Source organism: Aythya ferina (assembly GCF_964211825.1).
Source record: "Aythya ferina genome assembly, chromosome: 3".
Classification (NCBI taxonomy): Eukaryota; Metazoa; Chordata; class Aves; order Anseriformes; family Anatidae; genus Aythya; species Aythya ferina.
This window is the reverse complement of record NC_140298.1, coordinates 75,728,081-75,746,755: the sequence shown is the minus strand read 5'-3', so window position 1 is coordinate 75,746,755 and position 18,675 is coordinate 75,728,081. Positions and strand designations below refer to the sequence as shown.

The 18,675-nt window shown below is 44.3% G+C and overlaps 2 protein-coding genes across 8 annotated transcripts in view; one reads left to right on the top strand and one right to left on the bottom strand.

Annotated features, from left to right (window-relative positions):
- The window catches only part of CEP85L (centrosomal protein 85L), a 151,675-nt gene that overhangs the window by 92,021 nt on the left and 40,979 nt on the right, over positions 1-18,675 (top strand). The gene's annotated exons all lie outside the window — the stretch shown is intronic.
- On the bottom strand, positions 1,925-12,444 carry PLN (phospholamban). 2 transcript variants are annotated; one of them, XR_014690672.1, is made up of 4 exons: positions 12,430-12,444; positions 11,742-11,840; positions 6,772-6,882; positions 1,925-5,096 (listed from the first exon to the last, which is right to left on the bottom strand). XR_014690672.1 is itself a non-coding variant. In XM_084512335.1 (3 exons), the coding sequence occupies exon 3, from the start codon at positions 4,971-4,973 to the stop codon at positions 4,815-4,817; it is 159 nt and encodes a 52-aa protein (XP_084368461.1). In that variant the 5' UTR covers positions 4,974-5,096; positions 6,772-6,882; positions 11,742-11,921; the 3' UTR covers positions 1,925-4,814. The 2 variants fall into 2 exon arrangements, 1 of the variants encoding a protein (XP_084368461.1); XM_084512335.1 differs by lacking the exon at positions 12,430-12,444 and having other exon boundaries at positions 11,742-11,921.

Here is an 18,675-nt window from a genome sequence, read left to right as displayed (position 1 = left end):
AGGTACATGAACACTTTCTCTGTCAGTTATTTCAGTCTTGGCATATTTATGGTCACATAGTTTGATGTCTTTATGTTATCATTGCAAAAAAAAAAACAAACAAACACCACCACCAAACCCTCAGACCAGGATTTGGGGGGAAAAAAAGGACCCTCACAGGGGTTCACATCAGCTTCACAAGGATGAATGCGAGCACCAGAACCAGGACAATGAGCAGGAAATTGAGAAGTAAGTTGAGACCTCTGTTGTGAGCAAGATCCATAATGTGCATCTGTCCGCCCTCGTGTGCTTGGAACAGACCCTTGGTGGCAGCTTTGGGCTGCTTGCTGAGTCCGAAGCAGTGCAGATTCACATGAACTCCATTGTGTCCTCGGCTGTTTACCTGTTCTTAGTTTCCGCCACTTAAGAAAAAATTGTTTGTTTACAAAAAACAGATTTTTCCTTTCCAAAAAGGAATCTGAGTGTTCCCAAAGGCCTTCTTGTTTTTCCAAATACCTTAAAAAATAATAAATATTTAAAGTTAATGACAGCTTCCATTTTACTGCTGTGCTTCTGAAGAACTGATTAATGGGGAAAGGACGTGAATTTTATACATTTTGGTTCTTTATTTACTTTTTCCATGTGCATGGAACTTTTCAGGACCCACTGGGAATAGTCATTCTGTTGGAAATCGGGGTTTATTTAAGACTCCAGCAAAAGATTGTTGAAAAACAACTTATCCAAGATCTTTGTAAGTGCTAAATACAGAAATTTTATCTTCTGGGAAAAACGTACCTCTGTTTAGAGGAGCATTTCCTACACTTCTAGGCTTTGGCATCGTGCCGCATGGTAGGTACTGTTTTGGCAACAGCGAGCTGCGTAGGGTTCTTTGCAGCTTTACAAATTCCTTATTAAGAATCTAGATTGAGCTGGCACAGGATGATGCATCCTCGGTGCTTCTAATAGCACGTATGAAATAGCTCATTTAAGATGAAATTAATAACTTAGCAATTCCAGTTTATGTGCGGAAATGTGTATATAAAAATAGAGGAAACAAATAGGACCAGTGAGCCCTAACGCTGAAATGTTGCCAGAGCTTCCTTTTAATATTCAGCTGGATTCTGAGGGGAGATCACAAGAGGGCAGTGTTTTATAGTTCTGGATTTTATACAACAATGGGACTTTTGGCATTCTTATCTTCAAAACCAAAAAACCCTAGGCTGATAAAGCAATCGTATTTTTCTAAACTGATTGTCAGATATTGCAATAAATCTGGGACCTGTTTTAATGACTTTAATTACCAGGGTTCTGACTAAGACGAGCGTGAGTCTTTAAAGGAATCCTTACAAACATATTCTGGTTTTAATCCTCTCGGCAAGCAAGAGGTGTTCGCTCATCTCCTTCTGTAAGCAAAACGCAGAGTTTCTTCAGATTTTAATATCTAGGTCAAGTATAGAAGGACCATGTTTCGTGTTAATTAAAAGATCCCTATGGATCTTGTAGGACATCACAAATATTTTCTAATTGTGTTCTGACAGACACTATTAATAGCCATACAAAGGTGGGTGTCTGGCTACACTAGTTTGCTTCCAGATATGAACGAGGATACTCTCAAAATGAATGTCTGTGTTACTCTGTGCTCACATTTTGGCACAGCAGTGTAGGTAAAATACCAGCTTCCTGCTGCCCTTTAAAATGCCTCACCAGCTATCCAGAACAAAACTCGAAACTCTGAAATGGAAAAATGGAAAAACGGGTGGATTTATTGACATCTGCTGAAGACCTGGCTGAGAAGGTGCATCTTTAAGTCCAATGTATTTTTTTTGTTCCTGATCCAAACCTTTCCCAGTATAAAGCTGCCACAGATGTTTGCCATTTAAATCACTGAACCATTTTTTGATTTTATTTTTATTTCTTATTTTTTGAGAAGAGTGTTACAATATCGCCTGTTCAGTTTTCTTTATTCACTATCAGTGTGTAAGACAAAGGAGCAAAAATACATAACATTGGGTGGAGCAGAACAGAGAAATGAAAACTTAATCCAAGCCACCTGCTGAGTCTGGAATTTTTATTATGGCTCATAGAAGTATTGAACTAATTGCTTAAACTTCCATAAAATTCACTAGTACTATATGTACTAGTCGGTGAGTGAAAATTAAGTGTGTGTAAGCGATTTAGACATAGCAAAATACACAAGATTTCTGTTGAAAACTAAAGCAGAATAGACAGGTATAAAGAATCAGAAAGCTTTGTGATAACTAGTTCTTTTTCACATCATTTTAATTTATAAGTAGATAATAGGATGGATACTTATAAACTGAATTGTATTTGGATATCTTATTTTATGCATTAATATATTTTCAAACAGTCATTTTAATAAATAAAAACACAGTAGATGCTAGTTGCAAAGCTCTTACAAGCATACAAAGAAGAATACTATGTACAGAAGGGCTTATCTCTGGGTTTGGCTGACATTTGGTGATGCAGAGCGTGGTAGCAGTTTTTCATATCAAAAGAACTCAAGACACAAATGAACCTCATGGTACGTGCTGAAAAATAACTGCAGGACTTCCAGCCTATTCATATCCTGGTTTTGTTATTGGCTATTTATTATTTTTAATAAATAATGGATTTTCAGGTACATAAGAGAGATGTGGGTATTCTATTTTTTTATGGAGTGTGGTGCTTGCCTTATTCTTAGCAATGCTTTGCTTTGACTTCTGTATATGACCGGCTTGTGGAGCCTCTAATTCCAACATATTCTTAAAATGTATGCATTGGTATTTTACTCTTAGCACCTTTCCTCTACAGGGAGTTTTCAGTACTATAAAACTGTTAGGTTATTTCCAGTACAAGTTTCTTGAAACACTTCCAAAGCAATCTAAAACTACAAACCCTGCCCATCACAAAAATATAATATTAAAAGGAGAACAAAGTAGCTTTATTATGATGATTATTATTTTCCCCTCAGAAGCAGTACAGTGTTTGTGAACTTTCTTAAGAAGTAGAAATAGGGAAAGTACGCGTACCAAAATCTCATGCATTTGTGGGAGTGGTCAGAAGGCGTGAAACAGAAAGTGAGATTTTTATTGACAGCTGTAGTCAGTAATACTGATGGACTAACTCGAAATGGGGTGCCTGTGTTGCTGGTTTCATCAGTGCTTGCCTTAATTCTCATACAGTAACTAATTAACTAACTCTAGTGATTAATCTTGTTCCAGTGATTTGCTCTTAGCACATCTACTTGCTAGTTGGGCTGTGCATCACCACTGGGCTTTCATTACATCCAATACAGTTTTTTTTTCAAAGATTTCTTCTCTTCCTGCTCAGCTGTTCATTGTCAACCTCTATGTAGGTAATGTTAAGTCTTAAAGGCAGAATACGAGATTAAGATAAACTTGATTTTTATTTTTTTTTTTTTGCATTTATCAATGAGATAGCTTGCATGGGGCAGTATAGAAAGATTCCTGTTGAAAATAGATGTCTGTCTGACCTCTGCGGTTCTTGAGCTTTCTTTAAATTTGAAAACTAAAGTTTCTAGAAATTTAGCTTAACACCAGCAACGTGGGAGTGTTGGAAGTGTGCTCAGGCTTATTACCAATAACTGCTGGAGCAGAAATTTCATCTTTTATGTGTTCAGACTGTGGTTTACATACTGAAGAGATTTTTCTGCAATGCTTTCCTTCCGGTGCATAATGGTATGTATCATTTATCTTAGGAAAATGCTTGTTTTTTCTCTAAGGGGTGTTTGCAGTTGAGGATGGTGATGTTACTTGGATTTTTATGGTATACCCCAGTCACGGTAGTAAGGGTAACCTAAACCTTTTGCTTTACTGCATCAAATATAAGCCACCTAGAATGACATAGGCTAATTTCAAGCTTTTTTGTAGTTTTAAACTAAGGCAATTACTGCATACATTGCATCAGGCCATAATAAACTTGCCTGAAGCCAAGTATTAAGAAATTGGAGAACTATTTTTGATTTTTGAGTTGTGCCAATTGTTAATGTCACTTACAGAAAATGAAATCCTTGATACCAGTATGGTAGTGTCAATTTTCCTGTAAAAACATAGTGAAAGATATTTCCAGATGTTTTTTAAACTTGGAAGTTTCTATCTAGTGAAAGTGCGACAGTGAAAAATGTTGTGAATGGAGTTGCCTTTTTTTTCAGATCCACGTTGTGTGTGTATATACATATATATAAGATCCCATAAATAGGGAGAAAAGCATTTGAAGTAATTTAATCTGGGCCAGAAGGTATTTTTCTCTTTCTCTCATTCTCCTAAAAATGCTAGAACAATTTGAACGCCTTCAGTCGGTAACGCGGAGGTGCAGCATCTTGGAGTAAGCAGAGCAGAAACTCTCCCGGTCTGTGCTGTGATCTGTGTGCCTGCAGCTCTGCTGTGGCTGCATTTGGGATAGGCCCAGTGGCTTACGGGCTTTCAGAGAAACTAAAAGACACCCAGCCCTGAAGACGTGCAGTTGCTGTTTGCGTGTACTGGCTAAACCACCGAGAGCTGGCTAAAGCCTGGAGAAACTTACCAGCTCCCCGGAGAGGCGGTGCTTTACACCAGTCACAAAAGACAGCTCTGGCCTGAGACAGGTAAATTAGGTCATGCACAGCTGTGTAACACAGGCTCGAGACACCGTTCTGCACAGAAGTGTGTGTTTAATACATGTAGCAGGTGGGAAGAGAAGAGCGCGGCGGCTGGCATACAGCTTTAGTCCAAGTGCTAGCCCCGCTCCCAAGAGGATCCTTGCATTGGGGTTGGAGGTGGAGGTCTCTTCCCTTTGGGTGGCTTTCCTAGCGGGCAGTGCAGAGAAGTGCTGGAGCTTCAGAGGAGCATCACAATGATGCAGATCAGCAAGAGGCAAATTAAAATCAGGCAGAAATTCACAAAGAGCTCCTGGAGCCTTTGGCGTGCTTGTGGGTTGACCTCAATAGTTGAGGCTCTCCTCAGAGCGGAGCGGGTTATGTATTGGACCTTCTCCATGGCAACAAGAAAGCAGAGGGCACAAATCAGAGGTTTTAGGAGTGCAGGAAAGAAGAGGAGTTGTCAGGAACAGTGCAAAGCGCCTATTATCTTCTCTTTTTGTTTTAGACAGCCTTTGTGGAGCTGGGAAAGCAGGAAAGTGAAGAGTTAGAAATGCAGAAGTAAAGTGCTTTGATAAGTGCAAACGGAGATTGTTTTAAAGCCCTCAGAAGCCTGAAATAAATAGGTTGCCTTCACAGTGGTTTTATTTTAAATTGGGATTTTGACAATTCTGTTTTGCAGGTTCAGGTTTGTGCTGTACTGCGCTTCTCCTCCCAGAGGCTACCAAGCACCTGCTTTTTGGCAGGGGCAATGGATTGTAAAGCAGAAACCATGGAAATGTGGGACTTGGGATCTAAAGCCACCACCTGGGTAACCTTCCCATCCCTCACAGGCTGTGAAAAGGCCAGGGCTGGCCTCCCCCCCTCTCCCTCCATTGGGACTGGTTGAGGCACACCTGACAGCCCGCTGGCGTGGCGGGAGGCCCAGGCCTCGCGGCCTGCACAGGCCATCTGGCTTCCCAGCCCCTTATTTTGGAAGGGAGGGGAATAAATCTTGTCGATGCCTTGCCATTCCAAGTAAAAATACTTTATGGTGTGTAACCAAAAGCTACGCATCCCTGAGGCAAGGAATTTTAGTATATTTCTCGTCAGACAAAGCAGAATGAGGACTGAAGTGTTTTTCTCCACATGTGGCACCAAGCATTACAAAGTTCAAGCACACAGGCAGAGGGCTGCCATGAGGGACAAAATAAAGCCTGTGTATAACTTTGTCCTGTAAGCGAGCGTGTTTTATTTCAAGGAAATAGTCTCCCTTGTGATGGCAGATGGACGGGGGTGTCAGCTGGCTTAAAACTCCTGGCACACAGCTGGGGTGTAAAACACCTCTGTGAGCCCCGCGTGGCGAGGGGCTGACCCTGTGCTTGCTCTGCTCAGCAAAGGGCTTCCCAGGTGTGGTGGCAATGTCAGAAATTACTTCCTAAGGTGACGATGGCATATGCATCTCTCAAACTTTGCTCTGAAAGCTGAGCTTGCCCCTCATGCATATCATGATACACAACCCCTCTCTCTTTTTTTTTTTTTTTTTTTTTGCAAGAAATGATACCGATGCCTGTCTTCCTATCTGTTTGTATGTGTCAGATAAAGGAAAACAACTGCTTAGGTGTCCTGCTGCATGAATTATGTGACATCCTGACTGAGTGGATTTGTCTTTAGATGTGCCTAAAATGGAAGAACCGCAAAATGAAATAAAAAGTGTCTTTCAGAGGGGGCACCACTAAGGGATTTTGCTTGGGATTTTGTTGATTTAAGTTTGAGGGGAGCAGGGTTGGGTCAGAGCTGCACATACGCACACCAAGCCCATTTCTGTGGGTCGTGTTGGATGGCCTACGTGCTTGTGAGGTGTCAGTGGTGAGGAGAGGCAGGGGATGTCTTGGGGGGGACAAGAAGTGCTCTTGCCTTTGGGGAAGCATGTAGTCGGCATGCTCAGTTGAGCTGGCAGGCTGGGTAGTGTATATTAAAGCGTATACCCTTTATGGCTAGAGAAATGTGTAGAGAAGGGACCAGGGAAGGTCAAAATACAGCAACTTGGTTTTCTTAACAGCTTGTGTAGGTTTGGAAGTTTTAAAAACACCTCCATGTTGCCTTACCTACTAAGCCTCTCTGTAGGAGAAGTTTTCCTGTAAGCAAAGGAAGCAAATGCTGCCCTTTTCAACAAGATTTTCTTTACAAGTGCAGGGTTTCAAGTAATGACCACATACCTGGCTTGTTAGGCCTCCATGATGCTGTCACCCACCTCAAGTGTGCGTGAACAGAAGCAGGGTCAGTAGCACAGCTGCCGCTGGGTGGCTGGCAAGGTCAAAATGGGCAGCCTGAAAAACAATTACACAGAAGTGAAGGGTGAGCATCACCACAGGTAGGAGCTGTTCTCCTCTTTAGGCCCCTGACTGTGTTTTAGGTCGACGTTAAGAAGTGTTACACGTGTACAAGCCACTGCTTGAAAGGAAAGTGCAGCAAAAGGGCAAGTTACATTTGACTTTTTAATGTCAAACAGTGTTGTGCTCAGGTGTGACAAGGCCAGAAGGGAGGCTGTTGGCTCTACAGCTGTGTTTAATCCAGTGTTGATGGATGTGAAAGGCCTGCCTTATGCCCAGCACAGCTCCCCAGGCTCACCCCACACGTTTCCCTGTTAGGGGATCCCCTACACCCAGCGCCATAGGGTGAGTCACTGACCACAGTCACTGCTTCCATCGTGGCTGGCATGTGGCTGTTTCCCAGGTTTGTATTAGGCTATTTTTAACCGTGTTTCTGGGTGTCCTTCACCACAAGAGGAGATCTGGGGCCAAAGTGAAAACTGGGGGCCACGCTCATTCCTGGTGCAACTGCATCGACTCCATTGAAGTCACATGGGATAAATTTGGCTGCTTTGGAAATGCCACAGCAATTTTAGACACAGCCTGTTTCCTGTCATATGTTTACTAAAAGCAGCAGTGATATCAGTGGAATAGGAGAGGTTTGACATATTTGATTTGTTGCTGCCCCATACGACCAATTTAAGCCCTGAAAAGGTATTGTTTAAAAGTAGGATTGTGCAATAGCATATCTCATAGGTTTTTGCAATGAAAAGATGCAGTCCTTGGTCTAGGACGTGTTTAGAACTGTTACCAAAAATTTCCTGGTGTAAGAAATTTCTCTTTGTGTTTGTATGAGCAGTGTGATGCCCCTAGGTAGGAAGGTTTATGGCGTGTTCAGAGGAGGTACATTTAAAGATTTATATGCATGGTGCTTAATCTTAATAAGTGAAGAAACGCTGTGAGCTGGGTTGAATCTGGAGCCTTTTGTCCCAGTTGTCTGTGGGTTGCGTGGACCCCCCCGGGGAGGAGATGTAGCAGAGGGTTAAAGCTCTGCCTGCGCCCAGCGCCTGCAGTTAATGTGTAGGCATGCTCATCAGCTTTGCTAGCTTCCTCCCTTAATGTATATATCTTATTTCAAGTTGTGCTGCTTTGTTTTGAACCCTGCCGTAAAATGCCTCCTCGCTGGCTGTGTGGAATCGCTCCGGTTGGAGCATCTCAACTCTGAAAATTGCCCATGTCTGTGTGAGGAAGATGAGGGTTGGGAAGGGAGTGAAGGAGGAGGCCATCTGAATTGGCTCTCTAGTCTCAATTTAGTTCAGTGAATAAAAGCTTCCATCGATAAAACAGAAGTTGCTTACAGGTTTTCAAGTACAGAAGTGATTTACAAAGGTACATTTTTTTTTTTTTTTTTCTGCTTGTAAAAGGGATGAAACTGTCTGGAGGTGACTTGCTGGGTCTTACCCCGGCTGCTGGGTTTGTATTTATCTCCAGTAAGGGTGCAGAATTTGGGTTCCCGTTCTGATCCTAGGCTGAGAGTTGCACTAGGCAATTGTACCAAGGAAGAAATGTTAGCCAATTCAACAGCCTGACTGTGGAGAACAGAAAACTGATGTATATACTTCTTTTCTGTTAAGAAAAAAAAACAACATGAAAGGGGCTGGAGGTCAAAAACAGAGATGGGGATGGGTGAGGGCCCAAATGCAGAAAATAGTGCAGGAGATGACAGGCCGAGGGAGGAAAGTAGAAAAATGAGCAAAGGAAGAGTGTGGGAGTGTGGAAAAAGAGCAAGGATTGTGTGAGGGGAAGTAGAAAACTGCAGCTGGAATACATTAAGTCATTGAAGAGAGCTGGAGGCTGACTTGCGGGGTATGTTGTCATTTTTTCAACTACATGTGGAAAACTGCTCTGGGATGGGGTAACAACAATTCAGCTCGTAGATCTGGGGAAGCGCTTGTAACAGGAAAAGCAAACTCATCCTTTTTCTCTTTGTTTTAAAGTCTGTTTTGTACTGAAGTGTCAGTGTTTTTGCATGTGTTTAGGAGAGGACAGGGGAAGGCTCTCACTTTAAAAGCAACAGTTTAGATTCGTTTTTTTCCCCTTCTTACTAATCCATTCCTTTTCCAATTTTCATTGGACTAGTTTTGACGTTCTCCATATTCTCGAAGTGAGATCACCAGTTAGTAAGAGCCTTTATCTGTAGCTCAAGTCCATGAGAACAAAAAAGGTGTGGATATCAAGTATTTAAACTGATGAGCACTTGAACATGCCAAGCCTGGCATTTTGCTTTTGGGAGTTATCCACATACCTCAGGGCTAGCTGTGACTTTTATCTCTGTGTTGGTCCATTAAAGCAGGCTGGAAGCTCAAGCTTTTGGCTCGTTTTTAGCTCTGGGTTAAATTCCCTGCCTCTGCTGCAGAGCAGCACGGTGGGACCTTGGGCGAGTGCCTCAGCCCTCTGCACTCATCTGCTCCCCTATTAAAAATAGGATGTATAATGCCACGCACGTTTTCTAAGCTGTTAGTATGATTTACCTATTGCACCGCAACTTTTCTATGGGGAAATTAACTTCTTCATCCACTGCACGTGTTGAGTATTTAAAGCCGTGTAGTTTCAAGGGTTCTGGTGGTACCTCTGACATTACTGTTACTAGGAGATGTGGCGGGTGCAATTTGAACTGAAGTGAAAATTGAAATGTATCTAACGTGTATATAGGAACAGGTGGAAGGAGATTCTGAAAGTTGTATTTTTGTGTTTTTACCCTTTTTAGCAGCTCAGGGGACAAAGACATGGCATTGATTGAAAGAAGAAACTGGTAGGTAAATTCCAGTTCTGGGAAGTAATCCATGCCAGGAAAGTCCCCTGAAGAGGACTTGGTCTCTAGAAGGCAAAAGCAATCTTCCAGTTTCTGATAGTTTAGGGATCATCATGTAACTTCCCTGTGGGGCTTTTTGTTTCCCGGCTGGAGTGCTTTTCTATTGCTAGTTCAATCTATTCTTAGAGCGGATAAAAAGGTACACTTGTTCCTGTGTAGGTGTATCCCATACATTTTTGTTTGCTGAAAAATTCACTAAAAATCCTGGATTATGAACTGATTTTAGTGATTTTTGCGTTACACAATAAAGACTCTGCATCTCTAACCTTTCTGAAGGATAAGAATTGAATGCAATTTGTTAAAAATAGAAATGTGATACATACATCAACCTGGTCTCGCAAGGCACTAATAATACAGTTGTCTTCATCCCCATGTGCCAAAAGGAGGGCGTTGTTTGCTGCAGGCTAAATGCAGTATTTCATATCTGATTCATCGCGATTGTCACCCGCTGTGTTACGCACGCTTATGTCACGACTGTCGGCTGTTTTTACTCAGTTTTGGATGTCTGCAGCATGGGATGCTACCAGCATGAAATTTTTGGCTTTAATTGAACAGCTGAGCCATGCTGTTGCCCACTTTAATACAACTCAGTGATAGGATTTAGGGGGAGGTGGCTGGGAGTCTAACCCTTGGTAGCTACAGGTGTATGCCAGGAATTGCTGCGGCAAGCAGAGAGGTTTCTGTGCGTGTGTGCGTGCATGAGCTGTGGTGTTACAGGTGTGTGAATGCGGCGTGTGTGCTAGAGGGGAGGCACTCTGATAGAATAAATCCAAACTCTTCACTTGACAATGCGTTTTAAGTGACTTTTGCCTTGATAAAACATCTGTATCTGTCAGAATCTGCTTGCTGGTTGTAGGCTTTGGCTCACAGGCACTAAGGGGCTGAAATGCTGCTCCAGCCTACTGGGAGCAGCTTCCCGAGCGTGGTAGCACCCGGGTGCTCCCCATAGCCGCCTGCTAGAGACGGGTCCTGGGGTGATGAGCACCAGGTCTCTGCTCTTACCTGGTGCCTGCCGGTCAGTTTTGGGGGAAGGAACTGGGGGTTGTGTGGTCAGTAACAGGGAAACCCTGCCTCACGGCGTGGGTGCGCTGCCTGTCTTCTAGAAGCAGAACCTTAACTATGTGGTGGAGGGGGGAGCAGCAGCTCTAAGGAGAAATCCCCTAGGGTGTACACCTGCATTGCCATGAATCGCATTCCTTTTAAAAATAATTGTATATCTCAATATGAAAATATCCTTTGTGCGGTGTGTTTCTGTGTCCTTGTTGTTCGCACTGATTTTAAAGCTGAGGTATTTGGTTGCACGCTGGCTACGCACTTCCCGTAGTTGGGATTAGATGGATTACTTTCTGCATTAAAAATTCAGCTCGTGATGCTACAAATCCTAGAGATTATTTTGTTATTAGAGGCATTCTAGGACAAAATGGGCAGTTACAGTGACCAGAAGGAGAAAAGAAACCTGTAAAGGAATTCACAGCAATCGTACTGTACGAGATCAGTAGCCAGAATGGAAATCTGAGTAACATGGTACAATTACAGTGCCAGTCCTGCTGTAAACCACTTAAATTTCTTAGTTAAGGGTACTTTTTCGGCATCCAGCACAAAAAGGGGTGCTCTATGGACATGCTCCACCAGCAAGGCGCTGTTCGAGTTAGCTGGGGAAGGAGCTCTGCCTTCCTGGGGCAGTGCAACAGGCAGCTGGGGGGACGCACGTGTCTGCAGAACTGTGAGTGAGTTACTCCTGGGGGGTTTGGTATTTAAAACAAAAATCCGAGCAGGTTAAAAGGAGGGACAAAGGTCAGAGGAGAATGGTCGAAGCTGCTCGCTTTGCTGCGATGCTGCCTGTGTAAAGCATCTACCCGAGGATGGTTAGGGTCCCACCAGCAGGTAGGAGAAGCTCAGCTGCTTTTGTTGCCCCTGAAATGCAGCATTACCTTTGTGGCGCAGAGCTGGGATGCCTGAGTTTCTGTATCAAAAAAAAATGCATCAAAGAAAAGAGGTGGCTTACCTCCGCCGCTGGGAGCCGGGCAGCAGCCTGCGGGAGCCGCCTGCAGATCTGGCAACTTGTCCGAGTCTGCGACCAAGTGGTGGGAACAATCGGAGCCGGCTGAGGGGAAGAAATAACAAAAGTTTCAGAGGCTGGGCTCGCGGTGTCATTCAGCAGCGCAGAAGTTGTGATTGGTCCCGTTTCTGGCACCCGCAGGCTGCTGCTCTCCACTCGCTCCCAGCAGCAGCGTGTTAAGGCTTTGGCAGCGCCTTCCCTGCCTGTGGGAGCAGCCCTGAGGTTTCCCACCTCCGGGGAAGGGGCAAGCCGCGATTCACACCCGCTTCTTCAGCGTGAGAGCTTCAACAGGAGTTTGTTCGGAGGGCTCTTGTGGCTCTGCTGCTTTTGCTACAGTGGTGCTGATGTTTGACCCTACTAAAAACCAGGGCTGTTTCGCACCTCTTCCACCCTTTCAAGTTAATTCCTAGGTAATTTTTTTTTTTTTTTTTTATTCCAAATAAAATCCAGCAGGTATCAGTTCATTTCCCAAATTAATCGTTCCTGCATAAAGTGAAGTGTTTTACTTTCCCTATAAAACACCCCTACCCCCATCACCCTTCTTGGGGCTGGAAACCACGCGAGTGATTTTTGAGAACCTCTCCTGCCTCTCTGGGTAGCAATGGCAGCTGGATGCTGCTGCTTTGCACCTTACCTGCTGCAGGGAAAAGCCAGGTGAGACCCCAGCACCCGTATCCCGTGCTTGTGAGGTTTGTCCTCTGGTTGCAGGGGCTGCCTACCAGGAGCAGGTTTCGTGCATGCAGGAAGTGGAGGATTTACTGCATGGGAAAGGACAGGACGAGGCTGCTGAGCCTGCGAGCATCCTGCGTCAGGCTCGGCGTGCGGATGCTCCCGGCAGCGTGAGCGTTTTCCTCATTTGGAAGTGGCAGGCAAAAATACAGAAGCTGAGCCTAACTCTAAACACTTAGACCCAGTTTTGACAGTTACTGCTTAGCAGAGATTAGTGCTTGGCTGTGAACAAGGCACCAGACACGGTAGGTCGTTTTTTTCAGTTGGTTCATTTGTGTTTTCTTTTTTTTTCATTGCCTGTGCTGCATGCTGCAAAGCAGGGACAAAAGTACTCGAAGACCTTGGAGGCGATGTGCTCCCGCCTGGTTTCAAACCGAGCTCTATTTTGATTTTTCTAAATAAGGTTTAGCTCTTCTGCAAAATTGGCTATAATACAATTGAAGTTAGAAACTCGGTTTTAATATTACAAATCTGACTGCTTTCTATTAGCCTTCAGCACCAGACCCAGGAAATTCAGGGTCACTCGTTTCATTTGAAAGTTAATTGAGTATCTCCGCAGCGAGGAGTGCTTGTTCCTTAGCAGCGCCAAGGGTTTATGCCATTTACTTATAATGGCATTATTAACGTTGTAAATCTCTGACAGTCAAGCCAAGTGTATTTGGCCTTTTTACGAGGGACGTTTCATGTTTTTATCGCTTGCTGTCATCCGGCAAATGCATGGCTATCGTGTCCGTGTTTGCTTTTTTGTAAATGTAATGTGAAACTTGTACCAGAAGTGTTACACTTGGAATTCACATCCGTAGTTCATTATTAAGGTCCCACACCCAGCGCTGCGGTAGCTGTAATGTCAGTTCCTCCCTTTTATCAAGTCATCCTGCAGTGACAATGCTCCTGAGTTACTCTTCCCCAGTTTCTCACCTTTTTGTGTTAGTGAATTGGACAGAGTCATCGTTCTGGAGTTGTGTTTTTTTTTCAGATGAGATGCCCTAAAAGAACGGGGGTTGTGCTGGCGAGCAGTTGACAGACAAGCCCCCACAGCCACAGCCAGGTCTCCTTGTTAAAGAAGGATACTTCGGCGGGCGAGGTGAGGCACCAACAGAAACAGCATCATCAGCAACACAACGCGTGCCTTTTGTGCGTGCCAATTTCAGATACAGAACTGTACATCGAGCAAGACTGGACAGCCGTTTGTCCAAGGACAGCAAACCCCACACCCCTGGCTGGTCTGTAGGGCTGGTACTGGGGCACCTCTCTCCACAGGCTGCGAGGTGGGCGCTGGCATCGCTGTGCCCTGCGGGTCCCAATGCCCACAGGCATCGGAAAGGAAAAGCTTTAAAAAAAGGAGTCCATCCGCCTCGGAGGTTTTGGTCTGCTTTATTTTGTTCTGGGGAGCAAAAATGTGCAGCTGTTGCTTGCTTGACCTTAAATGGAGATGATCTGGGCTTTCTCCAGTGGGATTAGAGATCTGCCACCAGAGCATGTTTCTTCTCATAAATTTATTTAGAGATCTGGTTGATGTTTGGGATAATGTCCAAAAAGAGACGTGTTACACTGCAGCATACCAGCTCCTCTATTTAAATAATAATAAGACTTGTGTTCACATTGGCAATGATTTCCTAGACTTTTTTTTTTCTGTTGTATGCTGGTTTTTAAAACATTGGCCACCTGTGTAATCGTGAGATGTCACTATCCGGCCCGTTGATAATCTGCATGGGAACAAACCATAGCCCAAGCCCCGTTATTTATAAAAGCCGAGAAACCCAGCAGTAAGTCCGAGTACTTGCGTTACCGCAGCCCTTCCTAGCGCTGCTCCCGTTGTTCCTAATCCTGAATCACACCCTTACAACGTTGTGCTGCCTCACGTTTGATTTTCAAATAACCAAGAGTGAAGAGAAGGGAGAAGCGGGTGCCCCCAAAACGCACACCAGTTTCTGTGTGTAACTGGGACAAAGGGACAGGTAGGTGGTGGCGTGAAAGCTGAGCACGGGAATGAAAACTTCCCTTTTGTAAGCAGTGTTTCCTGACCTGATTCTGAGATGCTTCCTGCAACGTGTAGTTGCTGGTAGCCATTGAGGCATCCACAGACGTGGCTTAGGAGGCACTTTTTGAGGTTTTCTGGTAAGGGAAAGGATCTGGCTAATCTGTCCTTCGGTTATATTTGTACTGCAGGCCTAGTTTGACTTAAAGGGAGATGGGCGTTTTTCCTTCCCTTTACAAATGCAGGCAAAGTAGTGTTTTCAGCTGGTGTGAACAGTCCAGATTTACAGCAGGTAAAGAGGTAGCCTAAGCAATTTGGAGATGCTCACGTTGCTCACACCTCTGAGTTGAATTTGCTGGCTTTGTGACCCAAATGCTTCTGCTTTGCCTGATGCATCCTTTAGCACTTAGGTGATCTCACTCAGACCTGGGGTCTCAGTCAGGTTCTGACAGTCTCCTAGGGACGTTTTCAGGATGCATGGGGTCGAGGTTGCCTTTCTGAGGCTGCAGATTTCCCTGCTGCTATAAGCGAGGCTTACAGTCTCCTGTTAGCATTGTAGGAAGCAGCTCTGCTGAGAAATGTAGGCCTTGGTGTCGTGTTCTTCTCCTCTGGGACAAGAAGTATTTACTTCTCCTGAGCAGTCATTAAAGTAGGCTGATCTTCACATTTTGTTCTTCATTATAAACAAGGTGGACGAAGTTTCTGAAGCTGCAGCTTGTGAAGCGATTGAAACACCCGTACAAAGTAAATGAAGAGAAAACTTCAGCTTGGGCTGAAATATTTCTCATCTGGGGAATGCCGAAGACTCTGGCAGGACTAGTTGCCTGGTCTGTTACCGACCAGAGACATTTTCAGAAAGGTCAGCTTGAATGTTTTCACTTCAGTCAGTGGTACTGGCATGAACTTTTAACCATTAAAGCAGACCGTGGAGCTCTGGGGCGTATCGTGCCTGTTTGTTGTTTTTGCTGCTTTGGCCCGATGCTAGCAGAGGGGCAGGGGAACAAGAAATCTTGCCTGGCTCTTGCTCTGAAAACCCACAGTGGCCTCCCTCTTCCCATACCCCTGCAGAGAGCTCTTCTTTCCCTTGGATTCAACACAGCCAGCACGGATTTGACCCGTGGAGCTTTTTTATTTTGCAACAAGACACTGACAGCACAAAAAGCCGCGCTCCTTCAAATACCTGCGTGCTTGAATAGCAGGGAAAGGAGGCTAAGGAAAGCCAAATCAGTAACTTGGCGGGTAGCAGTTTGGTGAAAAGGGCCTTCAAAATAGCAACGTGATACAGAATAGGAAGCTCGTTGATCTTCATTATAGTGGATGGTTTCTTCCTTTCTGTGAAATTCGTGTATGAGAGCTGAATCCTGGTGTTTACCGGTGTCCCCACTCGGCTAAGCGGGACGCTGTGCTCTCGGCGGTGCGCTGAGATCCTTATACCTAAGAAACCGTGTTGAGTGTCTTTGAGATAAACTGTTCTAGGAAGCACAGAGATTAGCTGTGTCACTTGACATGCTATGAGTGATGGACGAGCGGCGGGACAAAGGCACATGAAGGAGAGATAAGGTTGGAAGACCGTGTTCCAGCAGCCAAGTGGTGCCGCTGGATTATCTCCACGCGAACAGCAACCGCAGGACGGAGGAGAAGCGGCTGGGCTTGAGCCTCAGCTGCTGCGTGTCGTCACCTGCGGCTTGTCCGAACACAAACACGAGCTCTGCCTGAGCGAAGGACTTGCCGGCAGCTTTTGGGAGCTGAGGGATCCTCTGGTGTACTGCAGGAACCACCCCCATGTAGCGTGGGGGGGAGCTCATGGACCAGTGGCCTCAGCTGCGTGTTCACCTGCCTCGTCGGTGTCCTTGCCCACTGCCCACCCTTTTTTTCTTCTTGAGAGCAGCTGTATATTAAAAGCCTAGCCTAATTGCTCTGGTTTCTCTCATACCACCCAAAAATTCAGATCCCAAACTTACTACTTTAAAGGAAAAAAGATCTTCATGTTTTTCTTTGTTCCATTGTACAACATGCCAAAATAAAAACATTGTCCTACTCCTCTACTTCAGACCACGTATGAGTTGAAAGAACAGATTTTCCCCATCTTGAAAATATTTTTCGGCTACGTATTTTGTCACGGGCAGCTGCTTCCTGATGGAAATTCTGCTCTTACTCACCGGAGCGTGGAAATTTTGTCATGCACAGTCCTGCAGGTCCTTTTGGCTGTATCCGTCCGGCCACCAAGGTGATGCAGAGAGCTTTTCTTCCTTCTTTTATGACTCTTTTCTTACAGTAGAAACTCTTTTTGCTTTCTCGTGGCCTCTATGGCAAATGAATTTGGTCCTTTATGGGGACTTGGTATAAAAGGCAGTGCTCCTCTGTAAATTAAGAAATGCAAATTAAACCAAGGCATTTCGATCTGAAATATGAATGTTGCCACCTTCTAGACAAGCCTCCTGAGCTAAAATACAGTTGCCTAATCCATGTTATTTGGGGTTACTCTGGTACTATTTTTAAAAGAAGAGACGGGTGTATATTTACAGGTTGGTGTATTCTTGTGATAAACCACAGTGTTTACATTAAACTTGAAATTGTTCCGACTGCAGTAACTGCTGTGTAGATCAAGAAGTGTATGGATTAAGGCCATAGCATGTAATTTAATTAGTTTAATATTTCAGCTACCACTGTGAACAGAGTATGAACAAAGTTGTTAAGGGAAGGGAAAGGAAAAAAGGGGAATTCTTCACTGTCAAAATGGTCTTTGAATATGCTTCCAGGGTTGTATAGCTGAAAAACTGCTTAAATATTGAACGTGAATTTTTCACTGTGTGACAGTAGTGCTGGCATCTGTGATCGTGCTGGTACCTGTTACCAGGGCGTATGCATGGGTTTTATTTTCATGATTTAACGTTTTCATTTATTAAGTAGAGAAGTATTTAGGATTTAATCAAGACCACAGAAGCAGAAGTATGGAGGGGCTCCTGAGTTCCCCACCAAGAACTTGGGCTTCCTGGTGCTGCTTCCCACCCACATGGGATTTTGCAGATTTCCATTCCTCTGAAATACCTCAGTAATGACAGTGCAGAGAAGTACACGAAGAATTAAAACAAACTTGTGAGTTTGACTAAGGGGCAGGGTGTAGCTTAATGGAAATAAAGAGGACTAGAAATTGGAGAACAGTGATTTTGAATCCCAGCTACGTTACTGATTTGAGGATGTTTCCTTCGATGTCTTCCAAGACTGTAAGACAGCTATGTTGAGCCTGAATCACAGAGAAACTGGATGAAGAGGTGCACGTACAGCTTTGAACCAGCTCTTAGTTCCTGCCCAGTGCTTGGTGTTAGTGATGTGCTGTTAGGATATTGGGAAGGGTTTGCTGCAGATGCCCCACTTGTAGCAGAGTGGTCCCATCTCCACAATGGGAGTTGTTTTCCCTTTCATTCTCCCTGTATTGGACACAGAAAGGCACCAGGAGAGATGCTTCAGGCTGCTGTGTGGTGCAGCATTTTCAGCATTTTGGAAAATGTATTCAGAGCCTCTGAACCAGAAGATGCAACTTTGTCTTCATTTTGGCTCCAGGAATGTTCAGGGTGGATAAAACCTTGTTTTTCTTTTTAATTCAATCACGTAATCCGTTCAATGGGTGGTAGGGTTTCTTTTAAGCAGGAATAGTCTTTATTTGTATCAGTAAAACCAGTATGTTACTTAGAAAATTTGTTTTCCACACTAGAGAATCTGCTGTGTTTTCGTACTTCTTGGTGAGCTGTGAAAAAATTGTCTTAGCTTTTATCTCAGTGTCCTTTCTGTAAAATGAGACTCTGAGAGCTTTCTTTTTAAGATACCTTGAGGACCTCCAAGTGGGACGTGCTAGTTGCTGGTGATGGAAGTGCTATTTATTTTTAGTGTAATCTTTCTCTGCTCTATTTCTGCTTATTGTACTCGGGTTCTAGGGCTTTCCCCCATCTGTCCCCATGCATTTATCTCCTGAAGACGGAAGACACCTTCACACACTGACACGGATGTTCGGATGCACGCTTACATCATCCCGCTGCTTCTGTAGGAGACAAGTGCGTTTCAAGTACCCCTCATAAACTCAAGTGGAAAAGGTTCGTAATTTGGACCGAAGCCAAACAGTTTAAAAATCCCACGCGCAAGCTACGTGAGTACCTTCTGTGCTTGTGTGGTTCCACA